The sequence below is a fragment of the Dryobates pubescens genome, chromosome Z (assembly GCF_014839835.1).
Source record: "Dryobates pubescens isolate bDryPub1 chromosome Z, bDryPub1.pri, whole genome shotgun sequence".
NCBI lineage: Eukaryota > Metazoa > Chordata > Aves > Piciformes > Picidae > Dryobates > Dryobates pubescens.
Window position 1 is genome coordinate 69317280 of NC_071657.1, and position 27940 is coordinate 69345219.

Consider the following 27940-nt stretch of genomic DNA (forward strand, 5'->3'; position numbering starts at 1 on the left):
TTTTATTTGTGCACCAACTTGTTATTCCCTTTACACTTGGGGAACGCTGCAGGCAGCAGGAGGTCTCTACCTTCATCTTCAAGGTCAGTTTAACTACCTATATTGTGTTTTTCTAGCCTCAAATGGTAGCATTCCAAATATGAGGGTTATTAAAAGTTAATTCAAAGCACCACAGTATGTGGTGTAATTTGGTTATAATTTATTGATTCACCTAACTACCTGGCTCAGGAAGAAATGTGAGAGCCTATGGTGCAGCTGCTTCAAATGCTGACCCTTAAGTAACAGTTTAAGGGGAAAATGAATCACTGTAGATGTGTAGCAAGTTCAGAGAAAACATCTCCAATTCTCAATATGTGTTTTTTTAGATTTCAATTGTAGCCCTATGCACTGTGGAGATGAGGGGGTTATACTGTAAAGTAGTATTGGGTTGATTCAGAAGGGCAAGCACTCCCTGAACCTTGGTTGGACTTTGGTGGAGGAATTTGGGCTTCTGAATCTCACCAGGTCAGATCTGACCTGACAGACCTTCAGCTGATAGTAATCAAAAATTGTCTTGTTATTAAGGGGTAGTTGTCTGATCCATGACAATTTGCAGTCTTCTTTACATTATCTTTAATCATAAGAATCTATTCATTATTTATATTTCGTATTCATATGAATCTATTCATAGCTTCATTGTTTGTATTTAAAAAAAAAAAAGTTATTAGTTTTCAATAATCATTCACTGACCTCTGGCATTACAAGGGGAAATAAATTGAAATTTAGTTGATTATTTTTGGTAAAGATATTCCGTGCTGTGATTAAGGCAGACTTAGAGTGTTGTCTGAACTAGCATTGTTTCTGCTCTCTGGAGCCTTTATCTTAACCACGGGCTAGTCAAAAAGGTTCATATCTTGCTAAGGGCGAGTTATAACAAACTTAAAAGAACAACCAATATTTCTTTATGATATTTAATGTTTTAACATCTACCTCATCCTCTGTAACTGTCTACAGTGGCGTAGCAAACCAAGGGCAGCCTAAACTGTTCTCTGAATATCTAAAAATGGTCTCTTATGCATGTAGTCACTTGTGACATTGTGCAGATGTTTCTAAGGTGCCAGAAATTTCCATAGATGGGCAGAGAAAACTTTCCACTGGCACCTGTAGCTAGCTCAAGCTAAGGATGACTCAAATGAATTACTTCTCAAATATAAAAGACCAGCGTCCTTCTCTCTTCACCAGGTGAAAGTTCAGCTCCCATCAGTGATTCCGTTAGCTAAACGACTTAGCAGTCTAAGATGTGTGTATACGTGATCTGTGATTATGAGCCTGTGTGAACTTTAGCTATGACTCTGCCATTCCTCTAAAATGTCACTCAGAATCACATGGTGTGTCAATTAATACCACCCATGACAAGGCTCAAATATTTAATCTACTTCTATTTCTAGAAATGTCACTGTAACCCTTGTACCTTCTTTCCCCCTTGGCTAAAGCCCACATGTCCTGCCTCGTGTGAAATACAGGATAACCAATACTTGTGTCCAAACACAGTAAGAGAAACGCAGGGATGGCAACTTCCTCTTTAAAAGAAGTTCAAGAAAGAAAAGAATTAATAGCAAAAGCATTAATTTTAAAATATTAAGAATAGCAGCAAGATTTGCAAGTTCCTTAAAGGGTAAGGAGGTGTTTTGTGCATTTCTGATGATTCCCTCTCCTCTGAAGTTTCAGAGCTTCACCTGTTCACAGATCATGGGATCACCATGTGATGGGACTCGGCTGGAGCATTCTGAACATGGTGGCAGATGTGAAACAAATGTCCTGGAGATCCTATACAGCCTCTAGGCAGAGAGAACTTCTGCTTTGTCTGAGTTTTTCTAAGTTGTCAATTTAAAAGAGGATCTTTTAGTGTTGGTGAGGAAGATGCTGTACAAAATTAGTATTTCCTATGCAGAATACTTTTGCCTTTAACAGAGGCTTTAATCTAGATGTGTTGTAAACAAGAGGTAAAACTGGTTAAAGGTCCTGAAACAGACATTCCTCCACATTTTTTCATCCTGGGGTTCAAAAGATTCTCCATCTGGAATGACACTTGCAGTCCTTTGGGCTGTTTCTCAACCAGCACCAGGTTTGCACTAGTGACTTCTGCTAGATCTTGCTGTTGGCTTTTGTCTCCATCTTCTGTGCATAACAGGTGATACATACACTAAAATAGAATTTTAAATCCAAAATACACTCTTAAGCCAGGATATTAATGTCTTGAAGGCTGGTTACATGTACCTGAGTGTGTCTTGAGGGAAAGCAGAGATAAAAGCTCTGACCTCTAAGATCATGACCTTTCAAACACGTTTTGCTGATTCACTGGCCTCATGGTATATGGGAATACTGCTTTGAAAGAGGCAATGCTGATTTGACTCAATACCCTTTATGGTACCAGTGTGGTGAGAGAATAGGAATGATTTCACTCTGATAAGAAGAAATCTTGTATTTGCAGACTCAGCACTAAAACAGACCTTTGAGCAACCTGATCTAGTTAAAAATGTTCCTGCTTACTGCAGGGGGGTGCAATAGGTGACCTTTAAAGGTCCTTTCCAACTTAAACCATTCTATGATTTGAAGTTGAGTGATGCCACTCCCTGAGCCAGTGAGCTGTTATCCATGCCCTGCCCTTGGGACAAAGGCATGTGTATTCCTGAAGGCATAAAAAAGACATCTCAACCAGTTATCATGAGGCAAAGCCAGTATCCAAACTATTAGAAGAATGACATAATAAGTGGAAAATGTGCAAGGCAAGATGTCCAAGCACTTTGTAAAGCTGTCAGATTCAAATACCAGGAGCCATCAAAGTGTTGATGGCTTGACTAATATAAAAAACAAATCTCCCCTGCCACATTACCCATAGAAAATCCACCTGATGCTGAATACCAGCTGAGGAGTATATGTTACCCTTCACCTTCAACAGTTACAGGATGCCCAGCTGTGGGTGCTGGTGAAGACCATGCTACCTGCAAAGGAAAGGAAGATAGATATGTTGTAAGTCATGAGTGACAAGACGACAGGTCAGCCCTGACCATGCTAAAGCAAAGCAGGAGATAAATTACTTCAACAGAATCATTGCATAAGAGCCAGAAACTTTGGCACTCACATTAGAGAGCTGGTGAGCCAAACCCCAGAGATGCCATGTGCAGCAGAAGTAGGTACACCCTCCCAGTTACAGCATTGGCAGGCACCACAGTGCTCATCTCATGAGCCACATTTACTGTATTTCTGCCATATTCTAAAGGATTTAGAATCATAGAATCATTGTGGTTGGAAAAGACCCCTAAGATCATCAAGTCCAGCCATCAACCCAGCACTATCATGGCCATTAAACCACATTCCCAAGTGCCATGTCTACATGTTTGTGAACAACTCCAGGGATGCTGACTCCACCACCCTCCTTGGCAGCCTGTTCCAATGCTTGACCTCTCTTTCAGTAAAGAATTTTTTCCTGGTGTCTAACCTAAACCCCACCTGGTGCAACCTGAGGCCATCCTATCACTTGGTACTTGGGAGAAGAGACCAACCCCAACCTCACTACAACCTCCTTTCAAGGTTTCCTCTCAGATTCCTCTTCTCCAGAACACACTCATTTCCCTCAGCCACTTCTCGTAAGACTTGTTCTTCAGACCCTCCACCAGCTTCAAAACCAGCCTTCTTACAATCAGGAGTGACATGTTTGAAGCCTCATACCATGAATTCTAAGCATCTATAAAATAAATTTATTAAGCTTTAGACCTCAAGAAAAATTGTTGTGCCCCATGGAAACTAGAACTCATTTGGACATGTGTAGAGCAGAAGTTCACAGAGCTGAAAATCAGTGCAGGCTTAGATGCTGCTAATTCTGTCATATGTGTTACCAAAATAAAGTCCAAATTCAGCTTGTGGTGTACTGAAAGAACTTGAAACTTTCACAAAGTTGGTGCTGTTAAGAAGTCACTTATCAGAGAGGGGGGAAAAAACCAAAAAGTAGAAAACCATAAATGGTAATTGGGAACCATTCAAGAATATTTTATCACTGCATTCAGAATCCCACAATACAGGAGAAAACTTCTCTGCTTATTAGGAAGCATTTTGTTTTATAGGGAAAGTGAAAATAATAGTCAAAAAAAATGGTGATGGGACTTAAGTAAACCAGGTTTGTGCTATTGCAGAAAACTTGATCTGTTAGAGGGTAGGAGAGCTCTGCAGAGGGACCTTGACAGGCTGGACAGATGGGCAGAGTCCAAGGGAAGGATATTTAACACAGCTAAGTGCCAGGTTCTACACATTGGCCACAACAACCCCATGCAGTGCTACAGGCTGGGGTCAGGGTGGCTGGAAAGCAGCCAGGCAGAGAGGGACCTAGGGCTACTGGTTGACAGCCAGCTGAACATGAGCCAGCAGTGTGCCCAGGTGGCCAAGAAGGCCAATGGCATCCTGGCCTGCATCAGAAATAGTGTGGCCAGCAAGAGCAGGGAGGTCATTCTGCCCTTGTACTCAGCACTGGTTAGGCCACATCTTGAGTCCTGTGTCCAGTTCTGGGCCTCACAGTTTAGGAAAGATGTTGAGTTGCTGGAACATGTCCAGAGAAGGGCAACAAAGCTGGGGAGGGGTTTGGAGCACCAGCCCTACAAGGAGATGCTGAGGGAGCTGGGGTTGCTTATCCTGGAGAAGAGGAGGCTCAGGGCAGACTTTATTGCTGTCTACAATTTCCTGAAGGGAGGTTGTAGCCAGGTGGGGGTTGGTCTCTTCTCCCAGGCAACCAGCACCAGAGCAAGAGGACACCAGGGGAGGTTTAGGCTGGATGTTAGGAAGAAGCTTTTCACAGAGTGATTGGGCATTGGAATGTGCTGCCCAGGGAGATGGTGGGGTGTTCAGGAAGAGACTGGATGGGGCAGTTGGTGCCATGCTTTAGTTGATTAGATGGTGTTGGGTGATAGGTTGATCTTTATGATCTTGAAGGTCTCTTCCAACCTTGTTAATTCTATTCTATTCTATTCAGAAGCGTACCTGTGTTTGTATCAGATACAGTTCCCTGGCTGCTCTGCTCAAGAAGCTCCCCAGGCCATGCTGAGGACTGCAGCCATCACTCCCTACTCACAGTTCAGAGAACTGTGTGACTCCCAACAGGGGCCAGCACTTGGCAGGCAATGACCACAGTGAGCACTTTCTAGTGACCTGCTGTGGTCCCAGGAGGCTGATACCATTTCCAAATGCAAAAGCTAATTAGTAGATGCAGAAATGTTCTGCTGCTGCATTTTAGAGGCATGGTACAACAATTACTGGACTGACAGGGGCTTTCCAGGAGGAATCTAAGAATGAACCAAAATGGAGAGAGTTCAGGGGAGAGATAAAGAGTGATTAATAAATTTCAAAATATGATTTAAAAAAAAAATGATGGAGAGACATTAAAAGTTAATAAGTAGCTATATGTGGAACAAATCATGAGAGGAATTTTTGACAGCATGATAAAAGTAATAACTAAGGCCAGTGATTCAAACTGGAGACCACCAAACAAAAGTCTGAAATATGATAAGTTTGTTGTGGTTTGTTTCTTTTTGAACTGACATTGATTAACTCTTGGAGCTCCTTTATCCTCTGCAGACCACAGCCTTTCTCAGTAGTTTTGAATGCAAGACAGGCTCTCTTTACATAGGTGCTTTTCTTCAAACATCCCTGAACAGGGCCTTTTCCAGGATCAAAATCACAAAAGCTCCTTTGATCTTGAAAAATTATCCTTTCCCTTTCTCAGCTGCACTATGTTAACACTATAAGTATCCAAAAGAAAACGGGTTTTCTATCACGATGAGCACAAAGGAAGACTCTTAGGAGTCTCCTGTGAAAGAAATGCATGCACCTTCAATTTTTTAGGCTGTGCAGTGCTTAAATTTTCCTTATAAAAGTGAAATCCTTGCAGTGGAGGCCTAATGATAGACTGCAGTGAAACCTGAATCACAGCATGGTATTTCTGGTAGTGTTCTTAGAAAAACCTTAAGCTTTTAACAACACCTTTGGCTGGGATAATTACTTTTCTCTGAATCCACTGGGGTGGTGATGGTGCAAACTTGCTGCTAGGGTAGGTTGACATTTTCTGCTGGAAAACATACAGCTGAATCTGTTACTCATTTGAGGTCAGATCTGACAAAGAGCTTTGATGAGATCTATCTATTTATCTATTTATACTTTGAGACCATTATATTCAGACTCTTCCAAAACTCATCTTTTTGAATGTTTGGAAGTAATGCATTGCTTGGAAATCAGCTAATATTAGGGGTGGGGAAGAAAAAAAAAACCAACCCAAACATTCTTGTTTCTTGTCAAATAAAATGTCTTGGTCATTATACACTCTCATTATGGAAAAGCTTTGTTGAATTTGTACACCAGGTTTCGGTGGAAGTGTCTTCCTGCTATTTTGATTAGATTATATGCTGTATACTTTTGACTGGACTACCTATGCAGGCATGACATGGGCTCAGTTTGTGCCACATTATTATATGCTTTTATATTCAGAGCTATAGCCCACCCTTGTGGCAAGAGATGTTTACTGAACTAGGATTTACACCATGTTGATTAAAAAAAAAAAAAAAGATTACACTCCCCTTTCCACAGCACTCCACATGATGTTTTTCTTCTCACAAGAAATTCTAACTTTCGTGTTCCTCTAGACACTTTGCATTTGACAGTCACAAATGATGGTGCCTGCGATGGCAATGCCACGCTGCAGTCAGAAGGTCCTACCTAAGGAGCAGAAGATCATGCCCGCTGTCGTCTCCCAGTTCCTGCAGGCAGCAGCTGCGTGATGCTATGATTGATGCTTGTCAGGTCACCTTCTCAGCAGAGTCACCTTTTCTGCAGGAATGACTGGGTTTAAAAAGCTGAGGCACTTACCGGTAAAGACAGAAACTGAACTTCTGCTTACAGAACTGCAAAGTTTGGGGAAGAAAATGTTAGAATGAGGAGTGCTGGGCTTCAGTTGTAAGAAGAGATGTGTAGTTAGACATTGTTTTATTATTTTTTCTATGGAAAAAGAGCTTGTCTTACTCTGATTAATTTTTTTCTTAGGTAGACAACCTGTGCAGGCTGTGGCATCTCCAGTGTTGGAGCTCTTAAGAGCTGTTAAAGAAGCATCTGTCAGGTAAAGTAGAAGCTGCCTCAGGCCAAGGGAAACTTTTCTGGTCTGTGATCAGAACAGTCCTGCAGCCACAATGGAAGATAATGTCACCCACAAGAAAAATGTTGGCATTACAGGGCTCCAGTAAAACTTGAAAAGGAAAGCAGCTTTATGAGCATAAAATCTGCCTTTGATCAGGTGCCTAAAAACCAGTCATTCTTTCCCAAATGCAGAGACCCATTTATTGTCTCAGACCCTGAAAGAGATGCTGCCTCAACAAGGGAGGAGAAGACACATCCATTCAAAGATAGGCATAAATGAGAGTAAGAAGGGGGTACTCATTCATCAGAAGTAGTAAGGTATAACATCCCTGCATTCAACAGATCAGCTATGGCACAATGCCCTCACTGTTTGAGTTGCCAAGGTAGTTACCAAGGTAGTCTTGTCATCTTTTCAAAATGTTTCCCTTCTCTTCAGGTTCATCATGTTTTTCTTTCTTTTTTTTTTTTTTTTCCCCCTCATGTGGTTTATTTCTCTTTAACCAGCTTTTATTTTTGTTACAACCCTATACTTCAGACACACAAATGCAGTTCACCCTGAAAGTCAAGGTTGTCAAGCCACCTGTAGTCACCCAGGGTGCTGTCTGCAGGCTACGCTGAGCAGAAGGTTTGCTCTGCTTGGGTGTTCTCAGGATCAGGTGCTCTCTTATCCAAAAGCTATTGCATCCAAAGAGAAGAACAAGAAGCACTGAATCAGCAGCACCTTTAGCTTTTAACAGCTTCAGCAAGCACAGTTTGTCCCCCAAAGAAATCAGCAGCTTCTTGAATCCTTCAGCCTCACAGAGGCCCCATGTACTTCCTAGCTTCTCCAGAAGAAACGTATACAAAGTTACTAGTGAAGGGCACACTGTGCTTAGCTTCCAGTCCTAGATCACAATATTGTGCTGGTGTGGAGAGGAATTTTCTGGCTGGGATTTTGCTTCTATCCATTGTGCATCATTTATCACTGCAAAAGTCTTGAAAGTAGAAAAACATGCACACAGTCAATAGCTGCTGCTGCATAGGATGGGACTTTCCCATCACACTGCATTAGTGCAAGGAATAGAGTTCATGTGAAAACAGCACAGTGCAGCCATGCCAGCAGATATGTGACTTGGCTAAATGTAATGACCTGTCTAAGGCTGTTAGCTTTACCTGTTAGGCCATTATACACACTGTAGTCAATATATGCACAGCTCTAGTTATTTCTAAAGCACTATAATTATGCTGTTGTGCTTCACACTTCTTTCTGAACTCATATTGCACATGAATCCACTAATTTAATCTGATGCATGGACCAGATTGGCCCCTTGAAGTGCCACAGGATTAAAAAGTCCCAAATAATCCAGGCTAGTGGAGATGCTGATGAGTGCCTGGGGCTACTGAAGTCATAATGTCATGATCTACAACAGGATTTTTGATACAGCTTCTAGTTTTCAGGACAGGATTTTGACTGCCAGCCACTTCCTTGCAGTAAAGATGACATCTGTGAAACAGAACTATAAATATAGAGAGCTGCTGTGAAAATACACGTGTTATTTCTCAGACACTCAGTTACAACAATACAGTTCTGTACAGATTAGTCATAAGCAAATATTTCCAGAGTGTAGGGTGGGGATGCTGTGCTGTGAAAAGGCACAAAAACCATCTGCTAAACACACAGACAAGAAAGTAGAATAAAAACTTGCGTCACAAACCTCATAGTTGATTTTGATTTACAGTCAAACATTCTGCTACTGAGTTTTGAGAGGGAGAAATCCTGTAGTAGTCATGAGAGCCCGTCCTGCAACTTTCACCTACACAAACTCATAGATGGAGTGGGGCTGCTGCCAGAGATAAGATAAAGCTATAGTCAGCAGTCTGCCTCCTGTCCCCAGCCCGGTGTTAGCACATGTTTCATTATGCTCCTGTATTGTGCAACTAATTATTTAGAATTCAGATTAGCTAAGGAAGTCACAGTGTATTCCTAAAGTAGAGAGGGGGAAATTGCCCTCTCTGTGTGGCTCCCTCCCCATTTCTGTTCTAGGACAATTCCTTCAGTGAAAAAAAATAGTGACATTTTTGTCAATCAGTAAGCACCCTTCTCTGAAAGGAAGGTTAGACGAGTGTATATTGCATTTCAAAAGCATGGGGAAGACAGAATAACAAAGTTTGGGTACAAAATGGATTAAACAAGACACAGGACGTGAAACAAACGTCTCTCAAACTTGTAACACATCTCTGTTTCTCATCCCACACATGTGACTAAACTACAAAGCCACTAGTTTAGAACAGAAAGCCATACAAGCAGATGAGATCTTCCTTACCAAGTGAGAAGGAATAGAACAACATATTTGTCTTTAGAGAGCAGTGGAAAAGGAGAAAGAGTACAGAATTTGGGGCTAGCTAACCCATGAAAAATGTTGGGAATTAGACCACTTTGTTCACTGAAAATAAAATCAAATACTTTGAGGTGTTTTGTTTAACCTCTGAAAGAATGGTGAGGAGACTGCATAAATAATCACATCTTCTAAAACTCTAAAAAAAACCAGAACTGATGAAGCATATCCCTGAGAAAAGATCACATTTTCTTATATATTTTCCATACTTGTTTCCCAAAGGTGATTTCACGGAGTTCAGCGTTAAGAATAAGCTTCTGTCAGTGACACAAATTGGAAATCGTGTCCTTTATTGAAATAGGAGTTACATCTCCCTGAGGAACTCACAGTCACCAGCAGAATCAGACAGATTCTGATTCTTGAAAGAAAAAATGTGCCTTGTCCTCTTCAGAATTTCACAGAACATGCCATTTTCTCTGCTAGACTTAAAGATCTCCTGTATTCCAGACAAGATCATAATAGAATTAAATAGGGGAGGGGGAATTAAAAGAGTATAGAAATAATATACATAAATACTAACCATTTTTCTGAACATGATATATAAGTGTAAATCAATAATAAAAAATCATTTATTCTCTTCCAGGGCTACCATTTAAAGTGAGGTTTTACTTGCCTGAGGGCTTCTGGGTTGACACTGGGTTGTCTTCTCTTCCAGGCATTGCATACTCTGAGAGGAATGGCTAGCACCTTCTCTCGTCTCCTGACTGGCCGTGCAACCACTGCACTCTTTGCAGCTGCAGGCACAGGGGTGCTAACCACTGGGTACCTCCTCAACCAGCAAAATGTAAAGGCTGCTGTTCATGAGAAAAGGAAACTCTTCCCTCCAAGGTAAGGACTTGGGGTTAGGTAGTAAGCCCTAAGCAATGTTTAACTCTTAGGAGGAAGAAGAGCCCTACCAAAGGTGCAGAGTCCTTATGTAGCCATGTTGTCTGTGTCTGCCCATGCACTGTGTGAGCCGAGAACCAGCACCCTTTACTAATAACCCCAAGTTCTGGTAGCACAAACAATGGCCTTCAAGACCAGAATGCAGAATGCAGGGATGTGAGATAGTATCAACACTCAAAAAAACCCCTTTGCTGAAGAATGACAAGCCTAGACATGTTCAACATTTTAGGCAGAGCACCATATTAGTCCTTACCTAGCTCATCACCTATCAAATGCTTTCCACCTCACTGTATTGGGCGGGCTGATTGTACAGACTCCACCATGAGGAAATGTGAAAACACATTCATTATGCAAGTAGTAAAGAAATCTCCCATACAACTCCTGCACTTGAAATATTCCTAATTCTGTTACAAACTGGCTAGCTGATGATTAGAAACTCATTCTAGACCTTCTCTGTAGGTTGGCTTTGCTAGCCATACTTGTGAAAAACAATTCACATCAGGCTCTGACAGAACCTTTGGGTTTTTAAAGTAAGGAATACTACCCTAGCTCAAATACATTCTTACAGAAATAACAGAGCTCTTCTCTAGAAAATCAGTTACCAGTTTCAAGGTTAGATGTGGTCTGACTCAGCTGCAAAAATGCATTGCTAAAACAGATCATCTTTTCTTTCCCTGGCTTAGTACACCACACAGCTTTCTGTAAATAACAGTGCCATTAAAACAAACCCAGATATTGTAGAAAAATGAGCTTCCCAGCTGACATAGACCAGACAGTCCCACTGGTGTTCATAAAGCTGTGAGAGCACCTAGGCTTCAAATTACAGAAAACTTCTTTGGCTAAACTTAATCCTCTTCCTCCTTAAACAAAACAATGTCAGAGTGATTTTTATTTCTGAATAAGAATGTCTCAGCAGAGATCTAATCAGGCTTAGTACACTTTCAGAGCTGATCTGGGTTCATTTTCTGATGGCCCCAAGTAGCAGAAAACTGCAACTGTCTGTTGGTGTGGTGGCCCACATCAATACCCCTGCAATGAGGGGTACCTTCAGTGCTCTGAATCTTCCTTCCTTTCTGAAATGCAATGCAATATATAAAACAAGAAGTAAGTACACTTTTGACCATGCTCTGTGTCTCATGACCTCTTTAACAGCTTCATAAACTAGCAAGGATTACTCTTCAAAGGTGACATATTAATTGCTTGATGTTGTTCTTCTCCTCAGTGCGGACTACCCTGATCTCCGCAAGCACAACAACTGCATGGCTGAGTGCCTCACACCAGCCATTTACTCCCGGCTGAGGGACAAGATGACTCCCAATGGCTACACCCTGGATCAGTGCATCCAAACTGGGGTTGACAATCCTGGCCACCCTTTCATTAAAACTGTAGGCATGGTGGCAGGCGACGAAGAATCCTATGAGGTAGGACATTTCCACAATACAGTTGTATTTGGTTTAGTTTTCATGGTATCATTCATGACAGTACATTAGATGAAGACAGGTTTCCAGGAAGGTGTGTCCTCCTAGGATAAATTGCATCCCAGACAGTACATATGGGGCAGGACATGTGAATAAAGATGGTATTTCTTCCTACTCTTCTATGTTAGGAAATCCATGAACATGAGGCGTTACCACAGGAGCCCTCTCTCTGCTGCCATTCAAGTTAATAAAATGTACCTGCTTGGGAATAGCTGCTACCTGCCTCCAGCAGCTGCCCTCCTTCCTAGAACTAATCTTAGTTTATGGCAAAACTATGTAACCCTGAGAGACACAAAATAAAGGTAATGTGGAAATTACATTATGGAACAGCAGAGACAGATGTGAAACAAAAATGCCTTGTGGGAAGTGCCAGAAATCATTAAAGCACAGCTTTTGGATTTTGATGAAAACTGGACAGACAGCATTAGGGGGACAGGTTGATTTAATCATGGAAAAAGGAGAAGAGAAAAAAAGAGAAGAAAATAATTATTTTTATTGACCTCTGTGTTCTGCTTCCTTCAGTCTCCCTACAATGGTACCTATTATTACACAGTCTCCTAACAGTATCCCAAACACTGGGCTGCTGAGGATGGACTGGGACATCTGGCATTCTGGACTATCAACTCCTGTGGTTCAGTTTACTCATTTAGGTGTACCACTGCCACTGCTCCTCATCTGCATGAAGGTGCGGTTGTGATTGGTGTTGACACACCTGAGCCAAGTGGCTCTAACAAGGACTAGTATCCCATGACAGTGAAGACACAGGGATACCTTAAAACCAAGAAGCAAGCTGCCAGGGGACTCTGTGTGTTCTGGTTGGTAATACATCCTGAAACTCAGTCTGGCTGCCACCATATCAAGTACTATGTCTGTGTTAACTAGAGTAAGCTTATAACTTGAGTAAAATGCAATTACAGCTTCTTTCTGTTGTGACAACAAGCAACTGCTACAGAGCACTGTCTAGGTCAGCAGCATCCCCTCCTTTCATATTTAACCCTGTGTGCATTTGCAAAAGCCCCCCTTATATCTGTCACCCAGGAGCCTGTGCCATGGGATCTCCCCTGTGGCTGAAGCTGGTGCGCTGAAGTGTTCCTATGATGCTGCAGACTCTTTCTAGATTCTCTTGACTCCGTAGGTCTTTGCTGAAATTTTTGACCCTGTCATTAAAGCAAGACATAATGGCTATGACCCACGGACAATGAAGCATCACACGGACCTGGATGCATCCAAGGTAGGACTGAAATAAACTAGTGAGACAATAAAGGCTCAGGGATCCTTCTTACAGTGATGATATTGTATGCAATAGTACTTTTCTTTTTCCTGATCCAACTCCAGGAACATTAATTTTAGAGTTAAGGAAACTGGGATGCCTATCAGCAAGACAGCTGCATCTTTGCCTTGCTCCTAGCAGGAGCATCTGTCCCAGCTGTGGTAAGCTTCTGGAACACAGTCCCACATGGTGCTGTGGGTCTTTTATGAGCATACAGAAAATCATCTAAGTGTTTGAATAAAAGAAGGGGTTGACTTCAATATGCCCACATACATGTGATCAAACCTTATCTACTGCTTATCACAGTTCAAATACACGGTATAGTTTCTTTTTAGTCTTCCCTCTTCCAAAGGATCTTCCTTAACCTGTCCCCTTGACCCTGCCCATATCCAGTTTCTGAAAGCCATACAAATTCCTTCATATTTTGGGACCCCAAAGGACTAGCTGGTTAGTCTGCCACATTAATTCTATCATAGAACCATAGAAATATTAAGATTGATCTCTAAGATCATTAAGTCCAACCATCTATCCAGCATTACCATGCCCACTAAACGATGTCCTGAAGTCCCATGACTACATGTTTCTGAACATCTCCAGGGATGACTCCATCACCTTCCTGAACAGCCTGTTCCAATGCCTCACCTCTCTTTCAGTAAAGAATTTTTTCCTATTATCTAATCTAAACTTTCCCTGGCACGACTTGAGACCACTTCTTCTCATCCTATTGCTTGTTACTTGGGAGAAGAGACAAACACTGGCCTCACTGCAACCTCCTTTGAGGCGATTGTAGAGAGCAATGATGGCTTCCCTCAGCCTTCTCTACACTAAACATAATCCCAGCTCCCTCAGCCACTTCTCACAAGTCTTGTTCTCCAGACTCTTCATCAGCTTCACTGATTGTCTCTCTAGACACTTTCCAAAACCTCAATGTCCTTCTTGTAGTGAGGACCCCAAAACTGAACACACTATTCAAGGTGTGGCCTCACCAGTGCTGAGTGCAGGATTACTTCCCTTCTCCTGCTGGCTGCACTGTTCCTGATACTGCCCTGTATTGTTGGCCTTTTTGGCTTCATGGGCACACTGCTGGCTCTTTTTTAGAGAGCTGTCAACCAGCACCCCCAGGGCCTTCTCTGCTGGGCAGCTTTTCAACCACTCTGCCCCAGGCCTGTATCATTGCCTGAGTTTGTTGTGACTTGAGTGCAGGAACCTGCACTTGGCATTGTCAGACCTCATACAACTGACCTCAGCCCATCAATCCAGCCTGTCCAGATCTCTCTGCAGAGCCTTTCTACCTTTGTGCACATCAACATTTCCACTCATTTTGGTGTCATATGCAAGCTTACTGAAGGAGCACTCAATCCCCTCATCCAGATCATTGATAAAGATATTAAACAAAACTGGCCCCAGCACCGACCTCTGGGGAACACTGCTTTGTGACCAGACACAAACCAAATTTAACTCTGTTCACCACCACTCCCATCAAGCCAGTTCTTGACCCAGCAAAGATTACAGCTAAGTCATGAGGCATCAGCTTCTTCTGGAGGATACTGTTGGAGACAGTGTCAAAAGATATATGGAAGTCCAGGTAGATAACTCACAGATAACACATCCACTCACAGAAGGACTAGGTTCACCCAGTCACAGAAGGAGAACAGATTGGTCAAGGGGCCAGCCACGCTGTCTGAGCCTGATTCTCTGGCTTGCCCTGCAAAGACAGACATCCTGCAAAGAAACACATTCATAAAATATTCCTTCTGATGCCTGAAACCCTGAGGGACTCCTGGTATCCTGGGTGTTTGTCATCTCATCGTGCCTGGGCAGAGAGATGCCCCTCTTTTTGGACAATGGGATTTGGGCTTTTTAATGGTGGGCTACAAGATGGGGGGATGTGTGTGAACTGATAAATCATTCTTCCCTCAGATCACCCATGGTCAGTTTGATGAGCGCTATGTCCTCTCATCCCGGGTGCGGACTGGCCGCAGTATCCGGGGCCTCAGCCTTCCTCCTGCCTGCACCAGAGCAGAGAGGAGAGAGGTGGAGAACGTTGTGGTCAATGCACTTTCTGGGCTTAAAGGAGAACTCTCTGGAAAGTACTACAGCTTAACCACTATGACTGAGAGGGAGCAGCAGCAGCTTATTGATGTAAGTATAGCTCCAGTGCTGACATGATCTTCATTTATTCTCATTTATCTTAGTCCTCGTCTTTATTCAGGGTACCTGCTCTCCTGTGTAGCTAAGGAGGATAATCACAGTGCTAACCCAGTAGGTAATGGCTTGCAAATATAGTTTATGGAAGGGCTAATCATCCAGTACCTGTATTTGACTACATACACAACTGTGCAGGTCCAAAATGTGGAGTTACATGCCAGACAGCAAGTTCTGTGTCAAACCAAATATACACAGCTGCTGGCATCTCTCTGGGCAAATACTAAAGCAAATTCAACACTTTTCCTTAAGAAAAGGTTGGTATTATCTATATTAATGAGCATTCTAACTAGAAATATTGCATTGAGATTAGCATTATGCATTATCTTTATAGACTGTTGGGGTGAAGGGGTTTGGCTGTAATCTCTTTATGTCAAATCTACACTAATTCTAATTTCCCCAAAATGGATGTAGCCAACTGCAAGGATCAGGCCCATAAGAAGGGTTTTCATTGTCACACAGATAGAAGTGCAAGGATTTTCACCGTGGATTTTATCACAGCATATGACATGTCAAACAAACCCTAAATGTGCATTTTAAATATATAAAGGAATGGCTGTACTCTGTTAGCTATGTTCATGGCACATTAATCCCTAACATTAACCACAAGGGCGGAGATGAAGTAACATAATTATTTATAACCCTGGAACCAGGTGTCACAATCTGGATTAACCACAAGTTAAGAATTTATGTAAGGTCAGTAACTTTTTTTAATTGAATATCCTTGGTAATACATTTATTGACAAGATGTTGATGAACTATTGTCATCAGCTTTTGTTTAGTTGCCTTTTTTCCAGCAGGAGAAAGTTCCTCAGAAAGCAAAGATTGAAATAGGAGTGTGATAAATACAATTCCTTCATGGTTTAATGCTAAGTCTTTTGGAAGTGGAATAGGCTTCACTGATTCAGCATTTTGCCTGAGGGTCTTGAGGTGGTGGTGGGGGTTGCCTTTTTTTATTTCTTTTTTTTTTTTTAAGTAGTAATGCATATTTATAGAAAGCAGGGTACTGAATGTTGTAACTTCAGATTCCATCTTTATTTCAAACCATTGCTTATCTCCTCCTTTAGGACCTTGAATCTCTATGGTGTCAGGCTTTCCACCAGCCTTTAATAAGCACCATTTGATCTCAGTAAGATCAAATCAGTGCTAGTTAAATGGCATTCAGCACAGAAGGCATTTGGTACTTTGCGGATTTGGGCCATATGCACATAAGGGATGCTAATAGTGCTCAGCTGTTTTCTTGCAAAAAGAGGCATTTTTCTTTCAAGCAAAAGTGTTGAGAGGAGCAAGCTGAGGAAGGAAATGTGTCTCTGTGATGAGCATAGTTAGGGCTCTGGCTTCACTATGCCCATCACAGGCTATTCAAAGACAAAACCCCAAAATTCTCCACCAAGGCCACCACGAAGTAAAGCATATCAACTTGTCTACCATGTCATATTTATTCTGAATATCTTGCCTCAATATTCTTAATTAAGCCCCAGATATAAAAAAAAGAACCCCAATACCCCACCCCAGATCCCATATAACAGTTGATAGGTTAAGAGTTAAGAACTAGTATTTTTTTCAGCACACACATGAAAATAAAATTAGTTGCTTTGGGGAAGAAAAAATAGCTCCATTAGATGAAAAAAAGTCTAAATTATCTGGAATGTGGCACGTTGGTCACAAAACAAGTGCTACACTTACTCATTTATTAGATCAGAAATAGCATCTCTGTTAAGGAACAGAACAAGTCTGTGTTTCCAAAAGGTCAGGCTTAGTGGTGATTTAATTCCTACCTTGACTTCATGCTCAGAATAATTTGCTAAATCTCTGTACTGGAGAAATACCTTCCCAGAACTAGCAATTTATTTATTTTTTTCCCCTCTCTTTTTTCCCCCCAATCTTTAAGAATCTGTTGCCTTCTCCTACCTTGAAATATGTCTGTATGCAGGAAACATTTCTGGTGCTAACGCTCCAAAATACCTTTTGGGGCATGTGTGTAATATTAGGCCCCCACTTCCTACATTTGAAAAAATGGCAAAATATGGTCATATTGCCAATGCCTGTGAGAATATGCAAGAGTTAAGAAAATCACCTGACTAATATGCTTTTTAGAATAGGAACTAGGTTCACAAGCTGTACTACATTATTTACTTGTACATTGATTGCCTCCACACAAAATGTACTGAAGTGCGTGATATTGCTTCCCTGAATAAACTTGAATTTTGCTTTGTTTTCTCCCTCTTTCTCTCTTCCTTTGGCCCCATTTTGCTGTCCAGGATCATTTTCTCTTTGATAAGCCAGTATCCCCTTTGCTAACGTGTGCGGGGATGGCACGTGACTGGCCAGATGCCAGAGGAATTTGGTATGTTATGTGACATGCAGAAGCTTGAGTTGTGTTTTAAAGATTATGTTACCAATCTCCTTGCCTGACCTAACCCTGCAGCCACTCTGTCTGTACTCACAGCATGTTCACTTTGCTTTTTATAAACAGACTTGCTTAATTTAATAAAACAAACGATTTCCAGTAATGAACAACAGAATGCATAAGATCTTTATATTCAAGAAGCTATGATAGATTGGACGTGATGATCTCGAAGGTCTCTTCCAGCCTGGTCTGGTCTGGTCTATTCTAGTCTATTCTATTCTATTCCATTCTATTCTATTCTATTTTATTCTAATCACTAGTACCATCCACACAATCCACACAGCATCACAGATATGGCTCTTTGGGGTTTTTTTCTCCATTTTTTCTATTTCTAGATAAAAAATTTATTTGGGAAAGAGCCCATGAGTCACCATGTAGTTGGCAGAGCTGAGGTTACAAAAGCATCTCTAATCCCAGATTGCAGCCATGCTGATAGCTAGGAAACACCAACCATATAACTGCAGGACACCACATTGCAAATCCCTGTGCCCCTCCTCACTGTCACAAGACAGAATGTCTCTTGAGCTGAAAGTGACTCTTTCTAAATGAGCTGGACAAAAATGAGGTACAAAAGTTGAATACTCTGTTTTGCTCTACGCCTGATTCTACTTTCACAACACATTTGACTTATTTTGTGCCCAAATGTCCTATTTTCTGTGCAGAGAAAGAGATAATAGTTCTGTGATCAGTGCGCACACCCACTAGCATAGGGTGGAGGCATCTACGCAGTGCATAGCATCTGCATCCATTCTGCTACACTTCTAGGCATTACCATATTCTTTAATTCTGAAAATTTAGGCTAAAAAGAATTCTGAGGAATCAGCCAACCTGTGTCTTTGTCCTAGGCAGGTTAAGGACTTCCAAAGAGGAGGAGACTAAAAACCACCAACCGCTCCCCACACAGTGCCTGACAGTACAAGCTCGTGTTCAGAAGCACAGCCAGTATTTCTGTGATGAGCTAAACCTGATATCTGTCAGGGAGTGAGTGCTGTAAAAGCTGATCACCCGTGAAACCTGATGACCTGCTGGAAATCCGAGGATTCTTTTATTTCAGCAAGCTTCAGTTTAGATGCCCCCATCTAAACCCCCATCTAAATCTGAGAAAGAGAAAACGGATGATTCTGAGGCTTCCATTGTCTCTAAAAAACAAACAAGTACCAACAGTAAAATTACTAGCCAGGGACTTCCTAAATAAACCAGAGCTGTTCTTTGGCTTGTTTTCCATATGAAATGTCAGGCAGACTGGGAAAAGTCAGTGTGATTTCAGTAAGCTGTGTGTGGAAAGCCTGCTCTTTCTCTTGCAAGAAACAAAAATAAAGTACAAATTCTAGACGTTATGTTGCTATAATGACTGCTATCTTGTCCTTGTTATGGGCTGCAGGGCTATTCCCACAGAAATTACTGGCAGCAATGGCACAATTTAAATGCACTCAGCATGGCCTTCCTCTATGTTCCTTAAAGTAATGAGGACACAGTTACTTAAAGGTGGAGCTCAGTCCAGCTAAAGTCAAACTATGTGGAAAAGCCTCCCCTGAACATTTGTCTGTGACTGAAGAGGTAACCAAACCTCAGCTGACCGTAACGTCAGGGCACAGGATGTTTATGGCTACTCAGTATCACATTGGCAAATTCCAAGTGAAAAAAAAAAAAAACAAGAAAACAAAAAAGAGGAGACACAGTAAGAGACTAGGTGAAAGTCAGACTTATCAGTGAACTTGAACATTCAGATTCCACATGTTTCAAACCTGGTAATATTGCACTATTTGCATGAATCAGTCTGATCCCATCAATCCCCTTTTACATGGTGTAGAAAGACTGTAGCAGAATACAGAGGAAGCAGAGAAAAAGGCCAGGAAAAGTGACCTCAGATTTGACCCAGCACTTAATAAACCTAGCCATAACTGATCTGTGGGTATCTCCAAGCATTTTTATCTTGACTGACAGGGCAGCATTGCTAATGTACTGTCCGGAAGCAACGTGCAGCTGCTGTCCTCGGACATGTAACTTGACTGACTTGACTGATGTGGCAATTCAGTGCTACCGAGCAATACAGAGGACACTGGGATTTGATTTGGGGGAGACATAATGCTTGCCCCCCAGCAGCATGTAAATGTTAGAGCTTTTTCCCTAGCTGCACGGTTTTGTTGGAACAATAAAATCTGTTCCCAGTGACAGGGGATGCAGAGCTTGGCTTCTCCCTTTGTTGTACCTTCCAGCTGTGCTCATTTTAGAGGACAATACCTTTTTCCTTGCTCTACATCACAGCAGCATGATGTGATCATAAAAATGCCCTTCTTACTCTACCTGTTTACCCAATGTGATGCTGTTGGCATGGGGGACTCAAATGTGGAAGCATCTCAGATCTTTGACTCTGCAGAGCAATATTATTGTGCCACACTTAACCTCCCACGGCCCTGAATGACTGTGATGAAACTAAGGATACTGTGAATTATTTTTCAGGACCTGTTTTGTAAAAGCTGTTCTTTTCTTACTCTCAACTAGGCATAACCATGACAAGACATTTCTCATTTGGATTAATGAAGAGGACCACACCAGGGTCATCTCCATGGAGAAGGGTGGCAACATGAAACGGGTGTTTGAAAGATTTTGCCGTGGTTTGAAAGAGGTAGTGTCTCAATGAGTTTATCATTCCTGTTTGTTTATTGCTGGGCTGTTGTCAGCACTGCTTACTGCGGTTCATACTGAACTGACATCTCCGGGAGCAACAAAATGAAGTAACACCAGTACTCATAGCAACCCACACTAATGCAGTTAAAGAAGGAAACATGGGCAAGCTGCTAGCTGAGTTGTAGAGGAAAATAAATAAAATGTCCTTGTAGCTTTTCCATTAAAGTCTTAAGCACAAGCTGGCTAAAGAAACATCTTTTTTTTATTATTATTCCCCATTTTGTGCCTGTGGGAATTCATCAATTAAGCATTTCATTTGGATTGCTGGATTTGCATAAATGAAGAATTTATCTGGCCAAGTTTCCTGGTTCTCATCCCTGATGCTGGGATGGGAGCTTAGGACCCCTAAGCTCACTGCCATTTCTAGAGAGACAAGGAGTTTTGTGATAAAAATGCCAAGAACTGACATACAAACCCTGGGATTTTATTTTATTCAGCTCTGGCTGTTCACAAAGAACATAAAAAAATCTTCATGCAGTGGCATGTTGGTTAAAAGAGTTTTGTCTGGGGAATCCAGGTGTGGCTGCAAGTTGATTCCAGACCAATGCAGCCCTCTGCACTGCTCTGGCACAGAAGAAGTTACTTTAAAAGAGGGAGAGGACTTTACTGTGTCCCACAGGCAATATAGCAAGGTGCAGTGGGTCAGATGAGGTAACCTAACATTATTTTCCATTACTCTTGTGCACATTATTCCTGGTTGAATTACCATAATAAGTGAAATCCTTGAGTTTAAACTATGTAAAACAGAAACTGGCTTGAAATTCCTTCCCAGACCGTAAGAATATTCTTGTGGCATAAAATAATTATTTCTCCCCATCCAGAACTTTGGCACAGTCACTTCATCCAAACAGCATTTTGGATGAAGGAACAGCATTTGCCTCCATCATGCTGCTTTTCTTACTTGCTATGTAAAGGCAAACATAGCACTAAATCCAGCCTTGAATAATTTGTTTCATTTCTCTCACCTTGGCAAAACAGCTTCTCTGGCTTTCTGAAGAGAGTCCTGTCTCAAAAAGTCCCAAGCAGCTGTAAAGCTGATACAGCTCTGCACCACTTCCATATCTCTTCACAATCCTCAGCCAAAGAAAGCAAGGCCAATTATGGACAGCGTCTTGATTGTGGAAGCAAAGGAAGTTCAGAGCATCTGCAGGGAAGCTGTAGTTTGAGAACACAGGAAAAGTGCGTGGTGGATGCTTCTTTGGCACTGAGGTGGTTAACTGCAATTCATGAGACTGAGCAGTGTGCAGAGTGGTGATCTTGGTGACATGTCTTACATTGCTGTTCCCAGCTTTGTATCTGCTACTGTGCTCAGCTCACATTGAACAGAAGTGCACAGAGGCAGCTGGGAAGTGGTCAAACAGCAAGCAGAAGTGTTTGAGGCAGGAAATCAGGCTAGTATTCCACTACCAATTCTCGTATCCCTACACAATATAGAAATTATATTGGGTGAGTCCTTCATTCTTTATCCCTCTGCAGAAGTACTCATCTATGTGTTTGCAGAGGTCTTGTGAGTGTGAGCTGGTTTATGTATCTGATTCTCCTCTGGAGGAGAAGAGAATTCAGCTGAAATTGTATTTAGATTGCAGAAGTCCAGGATGTCTAAATGAATGAACACAGTAGCAGCCTATTTAAAGGTCAACAGACCATTGTGATTTTTCTGGGGATAATTATTTCAGTCACTTTTCAAATTCAGTCAGAGATCTATTAATGAAAAGCATTATATACAAGCTATGTTGTCACCTTATAATGGAAGTGTGGCTGTTAATACTAGTCATTTTTAGAATTCAGATGTCTTCTTCCCCCAACAGCCACAGTATCACCTTGAAAATTACACAAAACTCAGCTTCAGGTCATTTTGTTGGTTTCACAGCATTTGAATCTTTTGAGGTTTTATGTTGCTAAAAAAAATACCAAGGTTAGAAATGCATGGCAAAAGCCATGATGCTTACATGAAGATATGGGTCCATGGGCTTAGGCTATGCCAAACCATGGTGACAGGAAGCTTTGAGATAAAGTGAAGAAAAGTCTGCAAGCTAGTGGTTGTGAGAAAATGATTAAGAAGCCCTAGTAATATGCATTTGGGATATTGAAACCTGATGATGGCTGTAAATTTATGCAGTTCCACTGGTGTTAGTGAATCACAGAATCACAGAATGTTAGGGAATGGAAAGGACCTCCATAGACCATTGAGTCCAATCCCTCTGCCAAAGCAAGACAATCTAGGGAAGGCTGCACAGGAATGCATCCAGGAGGGTTTCCAGAGAAGGAGACTCCACAACCTCTCTGGGCAGCCTGTTCCAGTGCTCTGTCATCCTCACCTTAAAAAAGTGTCTCCTCATATTGAGGTGGAACGTCCTGTGTTCTAGCTTGTACCTGTTGTGCCCTGTCCTATCACTGGGCACTACCAAAAAGGGAGTGGCACCTTTTTCTTGACACCCACCTCTCAGATATTTATAGAGGTTGATAAGATCCACTCTCAGCCTTGTCTTCCCAGTCTTTCTTCGCAGGAGAGATGTTCAAGTCCGGCAATCATCCTCATAGCTCTCTGTTGGGCTGTCTCTTAATATAAGACATTTGAACACTGCCCTTTTCTTTTTGCTGACTTGGGGGTTTTGGGGTTTTTTGTTATCATAGGTGGAAAGATTAATTAAGGAACGGGGCTGGGAGTTCATGTGGAACGAGCGTCTTGGGTATGTTCTGACCTGTCCTTCCAACCTGGGAACTGGCTTACGCGCTGGAGTCCATGTGAAGCTGCCCAAGCTTAGCAAGGTACACACCTCGTTTAAAAGGCCAGTGGCATAAGTCACCTCTTCTGCTTGACAAAGGAACAAATGAAAAACGACATCTCACAACAACTGCACATTAGCATGATGTTGAACAAGATCCCAGGGATAATGCCTGACTAATTGAGCACACTTTCATTCCATAAATTATTGTGTTTGTTATGGAAATTAATCTGCTTAGCAGACAGCCACCAGGACAGGCTGTAATCCAAGGACGGGGGAAACTATCCATCTCTGCCTGTCTTTTGAGAGATGCTATTAAGCCATATGTAACGGCACAATATGCAGGGTAAAAGGTAATAAGCTCAAAGCTGTTTCTTCTGATAGGATCCCAGGTTTCCAAAGATCCTGGAGAACCTGCGCCTGCAAAAGCGTGGCACCGGTGGCGTGGACACAGCAGCTGTGGCAGATGTCTATGATATCTCCAACCTGGACCGCATGGGTCGGTCAGAGGTAACCTCTTTTTATTTTTTTCCCCTTTGCTTTTAAGCTCAGATCTGGGTTGATACAAATTGGACATGTTTGCACTATGTGCTGAAAAATCTCTGTTGATAGCATGCTGGTGCTGGAAAAGTTTGCCTTTTCTAACAGGCATCCCTCAGGAAAATGCTTTTCAGCATCACAGAGCAAACTTAGACCTGCCTGCCTGCTGTACTGCCTGCCTATGTGACTGGTGTCCAGTGGTCTCTGCAGTGCTGCAACATGAGACAAGACATATTTATATGTCATGTGGTGTGCACTGAGCTAGCTACTACAATATTGAGTGGTACCTTCTGTACCTGCTGCAAAATGTTGGGGAAAGAAGCAGGAATTGAGTCCTAATCCACACAGGGAATCAGGCTGTGAGAGCAAGACTGGTTTAAGGTATTGTGTTCCTTTAGTATTCAGACTCATGCACTTCCTCCACAGCTAAACAGCAGGATAAGGCTAGTCCTTTCAGTTCAAAATAGTGGAGGAGGAGGACCTGGAAACATCTTCACATATTCTGTGTAGCACTGTGCAGAGGATGCCAGAGAGCTAGGTTCAAATCAGGGCAAAGATTTAATTGCCAGGCCTGAGCCCTCCCAGTAGGGCTGTAGGCTATGATGAGATGGGTTCATCTCACACATTTGTTCAGAAACTCTTTCAGTTTCAAAGAGTATTTCTTGGGCCAGAGTGGAAATGACCCTACAGCCTAGTGGTGCTGCTGCTCTCCTGGGACTCAAGAGTCCTCATTCCAGTTTAAGTATCTTATAAGACAGAATATCTCATAAGAGCAAATCTGCTGGAGGATGGGGAAGAAACTGCCATGTCAAAGAGCTGCAGCTTCCTTTCACTAGCTCTGCCTGAGCCAAACCTTTATACCATGTCACAGGCTGTAAGTCCTGTGGCACAGCTACAGTTTACTTTTCCTTACTGAGACAAGGGCCATGTTCATGTTTGGACACATCAAGAACAATGGAGACAAATATTTGCCTTGCAAGACCCTGTAAAGCCAGTGATTTGCACACTTTGCAAATAGAATAGAATAGAATAGAATAGAATAGAATAGAATAGAATAGAATAGAATAGAATAGAATAGACCAGGTTGGAAGAGACCTTCAAGATCATCACGTCCAACCTATCAACCAATCCAACACACCTAATCAACTAAACCATGGCACCAAGCACCCCATCAAGTCTCCTCCTGAACACCTCCAATGATGGTGACTCCACCACCTCCCCAGGCAGCCCATTCCAATGGGCAATCACTCTCTCTGTATAGAACTTCTTCCTAACATACTAGAAAGTGTAGGCTCAAACCTTCTGTCAAAAATGTCTTTCATCCCCTAGGTGAGCACTGTAAACTCGCAGGTATGGTCAGTGGGCAGGCCCTAGTGGGACTGATGTCTCCTAAGGACTTTTTTTGTCCACTAGCAATGACACACATGATTTGGGATCAGATGCCAGCCTGCTTGTACATGCCAGGATCTGAAGGGTTGTCTACTTGCTCAGTAGCAAAGTTTTAGTTACCTTGAGGGCTTTGCTGCAAGTTGATTGCAAAGAAAACCAAGCTGTCAAGGTGTGTTTGTCCAGAAGAGTACAGCACTTAAAGGCTTAGGCAGCTTAGACATAGCTGTGGTTTGGTCACAGAATCAACCAGGTTGGAAAAAAACTCAGAGATCATCAAGTCAAACCTATTGCCTAATACCTAACACCTCTTGACAACTAAACTGTGGCTCCAAGTGCCACATCCAATCCTTTTTTGAATACCTCAAGGGATGGTGACTCCACCACCTCCCTGGGCAGCACATTCCAATGGCAAATTACTCTTTCTGTGATGAACTAAACCTCCCCTGGCACAGCTTGAGGTGTTGGAGACCAACACCTTAGTTCAGCCTGATGCTTGGGGTAAGGCAGCTGGGTTACAACTGGATTCAAACTGATCCACAGCCAGCCAGCTAACTTCCTTTTCTTGCTCACCTTGGTTGTCCCAGAAATCAGTGGGACAGAGCCAAGCCAGGTCTTCTGTGCTTCCTTACTCAGACATGCTCTTGAATGTCCTCACAGCCAAGATGTATTTGGACATACTGAAATTTAGGCAGCTCTCCTTTGGATCTAGACTGAAATAAATAATAATGAAAAACTATTAAGCTGTATTATTGCAAAAGCAGTATGTGCTAAAAACATTTATTAATACCTGAAGCATCGTCATGTGCATTTTGTACAAACACTAGCAATACAAAATACTAATAATACAAAAGGATGACACTGCATGATTAATTAATATGAGTTCTAATGACAGATAGCCTAAGCCTCCAAATTTCTGTTTAAAAGAAGTTTTCCACTGAAGTCAGTAATGCCTGGTACAGCTAGGATTCAAAGGATGAACCCAATAGATAAAATCCAACCCATACCTTGAAGATTTTTAAATCTAAATAAGACAAGACAAACTCCAGGGGATGGAAATGTTTTATTTTAAGACAGACTTTTTTTTCAGTACATGGCAAAATAAATTCCATTTTGTGGTAAATGTGTTTGCAGAACTGAATTATGTTCCCAAAGGTGCAAGATAAAACTGTCTGTATTTTTGCTTTGTTTCAGTTACTGGTCAATGCAAACTTAATATGAAATACCTTTCCTCCTTGAGGCTGCAAATTTAGACCTCTGATTTCCCAGCACAGCTGGTCTGTCAAAGACAGTAAAATAAACTGCTAAGCCACTGAAATGCTTCCCTTGAAAATCCGCACTGTCACAATAAAGAGACAATGGGAGTTAGTGTTTGCAGTAGGCTTGAACCAGCCAATCATTAATGGTTGTTAATGGATCATTTCATGGAGATTAAGAAAAATAAGTGTTGTGGCTTGCTAGCTAACAACAGCTCAGGGCGTGGTCCTCACATGTCACCACCTATGAAAACCAGTGCTGGAGATAAAGCACCTCATACTTCTCACCTGTCCCACTATACCTTGCCATATAGAATTTATAATTTTAGCTCTGCTTTGGACCTGGAGTTAATCCCACCTCTACCAGTGTAAATCAAGAGCTGAAAACAAAGGAGTGATGGATGATATAAAGCCAGCGTGTCAGTTTAGAGTGCCTTTGCTTTGGAGATGTGGGTCCTAGACTTGGCAAAACTACCTCAGCAGAGCCAGCACACTTGGAAGAGTGAGTCAGACATCCTTCCCCACAGCAGGGTTCATGGTCAGCTGTAGGGGAACACATGGTCCTGAGCTATGCCTGTAAAGAAGTACAAGTCTGGTTTGACAAGCTTTCTCAGGCAATCTACATGGCCTTGACTAAACTGGTAACTCCTGCCATCCTCCCAGTCTTAGCCATGTGAAGGCCTCTTATCCTATGGTCCTAGAAGCATTCAGGGCCAGTGTGAGCCAAGGCAAACAGTCTCTGTCCTCTCCTTTCACCACTGTCACAGTTAGTTCCCATCTGACCTTGTGCTCCTGGAAGCACAGAGGTGGTTGAGGCTCAGAAACTGGGAAGACACAGCAATGGCTGCTTCAGCAGGAATTGTCTGCTGTTGCTGAGCACTCAGAGCACTGCTATTTTGGTTTCCTCATTCTCACTGAATGTGGGGAACACAATGGACAGGCACTCTTGGCTGTGCCAGGCATTACTTCTCAGCAAACATCTAGGGAGGATCACGGCAGACACATTTGAAACAGATAACTCATGCCTAAAAAATTTATACAAGAACTTCTGCTTGTTTGCTTTCTTCCTGTAGGAATACAAACAGGAGTAGAATTTAGTGGTAATAACTTTAGGGGCCTATTTGAAAATCACTGTTGCTGGTGGTCCAAATTCAGGGTAAAAAGGGGAACAGAACTCCTATGGCTTTCCACTGGTGCAGCATGACCTGCACTCCCCATGCCACAGGCTGTGCAGTCCCTGTGCCATGGTCCTCCTCAATTATAGCTTTGTCTGCTGTCACTGCAGCACAAGCCAGTTTTCCCTTCCTCTATTAAAGCTTCTATTACTAATATGTCTTCTCCTTGCTGTAGGTGGAACTAGTCCAGATTGTCATTGATGGGGTCAATTACCTAGTTGACTGTGAGAAGAAACTAGAAAGAGGTCAAGACATCAAAGTGCCACCACCATTGCCCCAGTTTGGCAGGAAGTGATCTTGCAACTGATAGTAAATGTGGCTGCCATTCTGACAGGATGGCACTTCTGTATATCTCTGTATAGATAGATTGTGTAATAAAACACTACCTGATACCTGG

General features: G+C 42.2%; 1 protein-coding gene across 2 annotated transcripts; it reads left to right on the top strand.

Moving 5' to 3' along the window:
* CKMT2 (creatine kinase, mitochondrial 2) lies at positions 1-27940 on the top strand. 2 transcript variants are annotated; one of them, XM_054178629.1, is made up of 12 exons: positions 55-83; positions 6663-6887; positions 7060-7132; positions 10180-10352; positions 11632-11830; positions 13023-13118; positions 15078-15299; positions 17624-17709; positions 20275-20398; positions 23095-23229; positions 23571-23696; positions 27719-27940. In XM_054178629.1, exons 4-12 carry the CDS (start codon positions 10201-10203, stop codon positions 27836-27838), a joined length of 1260 nt encoding a protein of 419 aa, XP_054034604.1. In that variant the 5' UTR covers positions 55-83; positions 6663-6887; positions 7060-7132; positions 10180-10200; the 3' UTR covers positions 27839-27940. The 2 variants fall into 2 exon arrangements, with proteins under 2 accessions (XP_009908984.1, XP_054034604.1); XM_009910682.2 differs by lacking the exon at positions 6663-6887 and having other exon boundaries at positions 1-83.

Excerpts from the sequence above, each read along its gene's own strand:
- CKMT2 (XM_009910682.2), top strand. The coding sequence starts at position 10,201 with ATGGCTAGCACCTTCTCTCGTCTCCTGACTGGCCGTGCAACCACTGCA. Across the intron at positions 15,300-17,623 it reads AGCAGCAGCAGCTTATTGAT|GATCATTTTCTCTTTGATAA; the intron begins GTAAGTATAGCT and ends TTTGCTGTCCAG. Across the intron at positions 17,710-20,274 it reads CCAGATGCCAGAGGAATTTG|GCATAACCATGACAAGACAT; the intron begins GTATGTTATGTG and ends ACTCTCAACTAG.